Raw genomic sequence first — 6,000 nt, forward strand, 5'->3', positions numbered from 1 at the left:
GGTTTTCTGTTGATTTAAAGAGTGCAATAAAAGTATTCTGTTCCCCAAAATGGATGAATAATCCTGATAAATAATCATTATCACAATACTGAGCAAAATAATCGTGATTATCATTTTAGCCGTAATCGGGCGGCCCTACTTCAGAATGGTAATCGCCGTCAGTTGCGGCGTAGGAAACCCGCCCGCAGCCGCAAACACTGCCAGATCATAGAATTACACTGTAACCAGGCCAGAACAGAGAGCCAAAGCACACGTCCATTGAACTTCAACAAAGGGCCGACTGCCCTGGATCCTGTGTATTGCTGCCGCAGCTATTTTTGTTATTGTTATTATTGTTATGATTCTATTTTATTATTGTGGTCATCATTGTTGTTATCATCATCATCATCATCATCATCGTCGTCATCATCATCATCATCATCATCATCATTATTATCATTACGGTTTTTAAGGTTATTCTTATTGTTGTTAGCAGTATTATTATAAGTAGTACTGTTATTACTATTACTACTATCTACTACTATTATCTATTATTATCATCACTAATATTCTGACAATTATAATTGTTTGTATTATTATCATTATAAGTGATAGTAGCATTACTATTAATATTACGGTAATTATTATTATTAGTATTATTATTAGTATTATTATTATTATTATCGTCACTATTATTATTTGTATTGTTATAATTATTGTTTTTATTTGTAGTAGTTATACCTATTTATATTACTATTATTATTAGCACTATTTTGTTATTATTCGTATTGTTATTATTGTTATTATTATTATTAGTAGTAGTATTACTATTAATATTATCATTATCATCATCACTATTTTAGTCCACTCACCACTTCAGGCAGCAGCTTGGTGGCCAGGTCGTGGATGGCCTTTCCCAGAATGCACAGGGAGGACAGGATGAACACCACGCCCAGGATCACGCAGGCTCTGTGAGGAACGACAGAACGATAGAGTGAGAGAGAGAGAGAGACAGTTGAGAGAGTGAAGGTGGAGTGTGGGAGAGTGAGAGTGGGGTGAACAACTGCTGCACAGTGTACCAGCTGGCCTGCTATACACTCCTCCCAACGCCACTGTCGTTCTCTCACTCCATCCCCCTCAATCTGTCTGTCTCACAGATTTCCCTCCTCTCTTCTGTCTGTCCGTCTGTCCGTCTGTCCGTCTGTCCGTCTGTCCGTCTGTCCGTCTGTCCGTCTGTCCGTCTGTCCGTCTGTCCGTCTGTCCGTCTGTCTGTCTACTGTAACTACTGTATCTGTATCCTCTCTCAGAGGATTCATTTGGAGGAAGCAGACATCTTTCCACTGTTATTAGGCCAATTAGGCATCTGCCCTGTTCCACACATGGTTACACAGAGTGTGTGTGTGTGTGTGTGTGTGTGTGTGTGTGTGTGTGTGTGTGTGTGTGTGTGTGTGTGTGTGTGTGTGTGTGTGTGTGTTCATTTCCGAGGCATCCCCCAGAGCCACGCTGGATCGCCAGCGGTGGCCTGAGTTGCGGGCCGGAAGGTAACCACGGCAACGCCCAAGCGCAGGTGGGGAATCCACGGTGTAACACACACACACAAGCACACACACATGCACACACACATGCACACATGCACACGCTAAGCACATGCCAGGGGGCTCTGGTCCTCTGCTAACAGTGGAGTGACAATCTATTACACTGTTGTCTTTTTGTCAACAAAAGATTTTGCTTAATTACTAGATGTCACTTTCTGATGGATTAATAATTATTTCCCCCTTGAGTTGGCGTGGACGTGTTCTATTATTAAGATGGTGCTGTTCCACGAGCTACACTGCTTTGTCACGTCCACCACGGCTGCCTTTAACTTGTACAGTATGTATTTATATCATCAACTGTTATTATTCAACTTTCCTCTCACTTTCCTGCCGCCTCTCTCCCTCCCTCTCGCTCTCTGTCAACATCTTGTCTCTGCAGGTGGTGACGTCATTGTCTCTGTCAATTTGCACCACAATAGAGGGCGGTCGATCCGGCGAGACTATGGGACTAGTGTGTGTGTGTGTGTGTGTGTGTGTGTGTGCGTGTACATACTGTATGGCTGAAAAGCACCACACACCTGAATACCCACCGGTATTAATAGGAGACTCAGATTGCGAGGACATTATTAAGGTCTTTGGACGTCCACCATTGCTTCCACGTTATCAGACTTGAGATCGCTAAAGTGGCGGCACCCGCCGACGAGTGACAGAGTTGAACCGAGGTGGAGCGAGAAGAGACAGAGCAGACGGCTAGGGTTTCCCTCCCTGAGGTGTCCGTCCATTCAACTGGAGCTGAAAAGCCCCCCCCCCCCACCACCCCCCCCCACACACACACACACACACACACACACACACACACACAGGGACACGAGTCGGGCACATGCCGTCGCTCTGGTTTCAAGAAAAGAGCAAAGACGCGTGATCGTTTTGCTCAGGGGGCCGAGTTCGACGGACGTGAAGAGACCCACTGTCTGACACACACACATACACACACACACACACGCACACACACACACACACACACACACACACACACACACACACACACACACTTTCCCCGATTGAATTCCTTTCTTTTCACACAGAGTTTGGGGACGTCCGGACTCACATGTACTCGCGGTGAGCCGAGTGCACGGCAGCGGCGTTGCTGTATCGCCACAGCACGATGATGGAGGACAGTACGTCCAGCGTGGCGTCGAACTGAGGGGGAATCAAATATGTTAAAAATATATTAATTATAATTTATTAATTCATTAATTAATTAATAATAATAGTATATAAATGTAGTATCATTAATATATTTTCAGATTTTTTTACAATACAATAAAATTATAATATTTTAAATAACTAATTATAACGCATATTATTTTAAATAATAATAAATAATATATAATAATAAAATTGATTTATTTAATTGCCTTTTTTGTTCATTGTTTCGTACCACTATGATAGGTCTAAGGTCTAAGTCAGTGTAAACATTAAAAAAAACTACTGACATTGACTGCTCGAACATAAAAACGGTAGATTTTGACAACCCAGAAAACGTGAACGCACCTAATTCCCACTTTATTGCAGTGACTTTTTAAACAAGAACAGCAGAAACAACAAGATTTCAAATTGTTTAAGACTGCTTTCCTAATTTTTAAACACAATATTTTGTTGACTGTTTTATAAGACTCTAGAACTTTGATGCCATTGGCAGTTAGTTTTTTTCCCCAAAACATTTTTCATTTATTTGAATGTTGACATTTTACACTTATACTATACTAATAGATTGGATAACCCACCTGGGTAACCCTTTGATAAGACGGCCCATGATTTAAAGGGTGACTTCCTATCACTTACCGTGTAATTTCCCGCAACTAACCGTGTAACTTCCTTGGGGATTCAGAGTGTAACTTCCCGGAACTTGCAGTGCAACTTCCTTGTATGAATCAAAAATGTACATGGATGAAGTGCAACAAAAACAAATCCTTTTGCCCCCTCACGGCAGCAGAACTCACATGCATGAAAAATGATTGTCGCAACTGCCACGAGCGAAGGGCAAAAAGATTTGTTTTTATTGCACTTCATCCATGTACATTTTTGATTCACGCGAGGAAGTTACACCGTATGTTCCGGGAAATTACGCGGCGTCTGGAACTTACTCTCAATCCCCAAGGAGGTTACACCGTAAGTTCCGGGAAATAACGCGGTAAGTGATGGTAAGTTACCCTCTAAAACACGGGTTGACTTATGGAGCATCACCCTCATCTATAATCCTCCTGCCCGACCACCATACACACACAAACATTTTTTTTTGGCAGGTCTAATGTAAAATGTTTTATTAACATATGAATGTATATATATTATATCAGAACTGTAAACTGTACACTGAAATTTGGACAGAAACACACGATTGCGGAAAATAAAGATTTTACAAATTGATGGCGATTAGCTCAAATAATTGCATCGAGTGACGCAGTAATAATTGTGATAGCTCTAGTTGCAAATTTGTTTTTAGGATTTAAAGGACACCTTACGTCCAACATTTCACTTCCAGCTTCCCAGAAAGCAGGGCGGTTAGTAATTGAATGTAATTGATTAGCATCACCGTGGCACTGGCAACCAGTGACACAAAAAGCAGATTGACATCAACACTGCTAGCTAGCATCAGTAATGACCAGGCAAATTTAGGTTTTTAAATTGAGACTTATCATCAATCTTCACATCTGCAATCTGCTCAATTTTCATTACAGAGTTGAGCAAAAAGCTACATTCTTTTTAAGCCAATTTTCAAAAAACAAGATGTTGATGTTATTCCAAATTATGAAATAATGTTTGAAAATTCGGGACCAGGCTAAGAGCGAGAGTGAGGAGAAATGTTTTTATTTACAGTGAAGGTACAACATGTAACTTTTCCCGCATTAAAATGTCGAAAAACGACTAGACCTATGTAATATATTTTGTTGAGTTGCGTACTAAAATTATCCCAAATGTTTAAGAACATTTTCAAACCCAGAGAAATCCGTAATTTTAATATAGGTAACGATCCGTTTCATTAGGTTGCCTGTCAATGGCGTCACATCCCCTTTCCTCCCTCTACTTGCTATAACTTGCGGGGACAACACAGGGAAGCCCGGATGATACGTCAGAGAGTGAGGAAGGCACTCAACAAAGTAGCTAACGTTAGCCGGTCACTGTATTGCGCTATTGTTTGTATTGCTCGACTATTACTTTACTAACTATTGTTTGGTGGAGCACGATTATTTATTGCCGTTTGCTGCGCGTTCTGTCGCCCAAGCTGTCCCGTAAACTCTCTCTTTTGTCATTGTTTTGATCGAGAGACCCCCAGCGGCAGAAATTACATATTGTACCTTTAACAGTTAGTAGGCATGGCAGCTTGGATTAATAAACACGGCCACCGCGGTCTCCCCGTTGCACGTCAGGTGTAATGGGGAGAGCGTTTTGCGATCAGACGCAATCAGACGCATAACGGGGAGACCCGTTGGGAGACCCCGTTCAGGGTCTCCCCGTCCCCCCCCCCCCCGGACGGGCGCCGGACCATTTCCATTCTTTTCAAATCCCAATGTTTAACGGATTGGCACTGGTGCCTTTATTTGTGGCCACGCAATTACCTCCAGCTCTCGACAGACGGTAATAGCGTCGCTCTCACTGCGTGTGGCCATTAGCGCCGGTGTTTGTAATTGGACTCTATTTGCAATGAGGCTCATTTGCATAGAAGGGGGGCAATTTTACACCAATTGTATGCATACGAATTCATTTAAATAGGCGCAAATGGCACTGGCACACCGAGACACTATTTGCGTGGCAGCGCAGTTAGCGGTGCATTTGATGAATTAGACGCTGGCTTTTTCTGGTATTTGCGCCGGTTTAGCGCAAATAAAAAAGTCTTAGGCCATTTTGATTGAAATCACAAAACCCTTTCACCATTTATGTCAAGTTAAGCCATTTATCTCATTGATAATTTGACAGCGGGTTGATCCAAGCAACCGATTATCTATGGGGTCCCGTTGTGGCCGATCGATAAGTTGTTGAGTAGAGCAATCAAGGAAAACCCACGAGCTACAGTCGTGGCCGAAAATATTGGCACCCTTGCACATAAAAAACCCCCCAAAACTCTCTGTCACAATTGTCTACTGTCAAGCGCTTCCTATTGACTTCAATGAGATTCCGAAGCTCCCCTGCTTTGGCCCACTCTTCTTTGGCAAACTGCTCCACTTCCCTCAGATGTGAAGGGTGCCAGTGACAGAGGGGACAGAGATGGAGAAAGTGTCCCCATTATGCACGGTGGCGCGCAGCCTTTTTTGGTTTCATTCCATTGCAATAAACACAACTACAATAAAAACACTATTTGTTTTCTTTGGTGAAACGGTGAACCTTCACGGAGCACAGGTTGCAGGGGACGTGGGCGATCGCGTAACGTGCGTGCCAAAAGGATCTCCTGTTCCCCACGCTATCGCCGACAGGAGCCAAGCGAGTGCGA

At 42.7% G+C, this 6,000-nt stretch overlaps 1 protein-coding gene across 1 annotated transcript in view; it reads right to left on the minus strand.

The window, feature by feature from the left end:
• The window catches only part of LOC307248009 (transmembrane protein 163a), a gene marked incomplete at its 3' end in the record, with an annotated part of 49,175 nt that overhangs the window by 20,713 nt on the left and 22,462 nt on the right, over positions 1 to 6,000 (minus strand). The window contains exons 4-5 of the mRNA XM_080024193.1: positions 2,623 to 2,714; positions 852 to 948 (exon numbers count right to left, since the gene is read on the minus strand). Of these exons, the coding sequence (XP_079880319.1) occupies positions 852 to 948; positions 2,623 to 2,714 (189 nt within the window). The remainder of the gene's footprint in view (positions 1 to 851; positions 949 to 2,622; positions 2,715 to 6,000) is intronic.

The sequence above is a fragment of the Zeus faber genome (assembly GCF_960531495.2).
Source record: "Zeus faber genome assembly, chromosome: 2".
In the NCBI taxonomy this organism is placed as follows: Eukaryota; Metazoa; Chordata; class Actinopteri; order Zeiformes; family Zeidae; genus Zeus; species Zeus faber.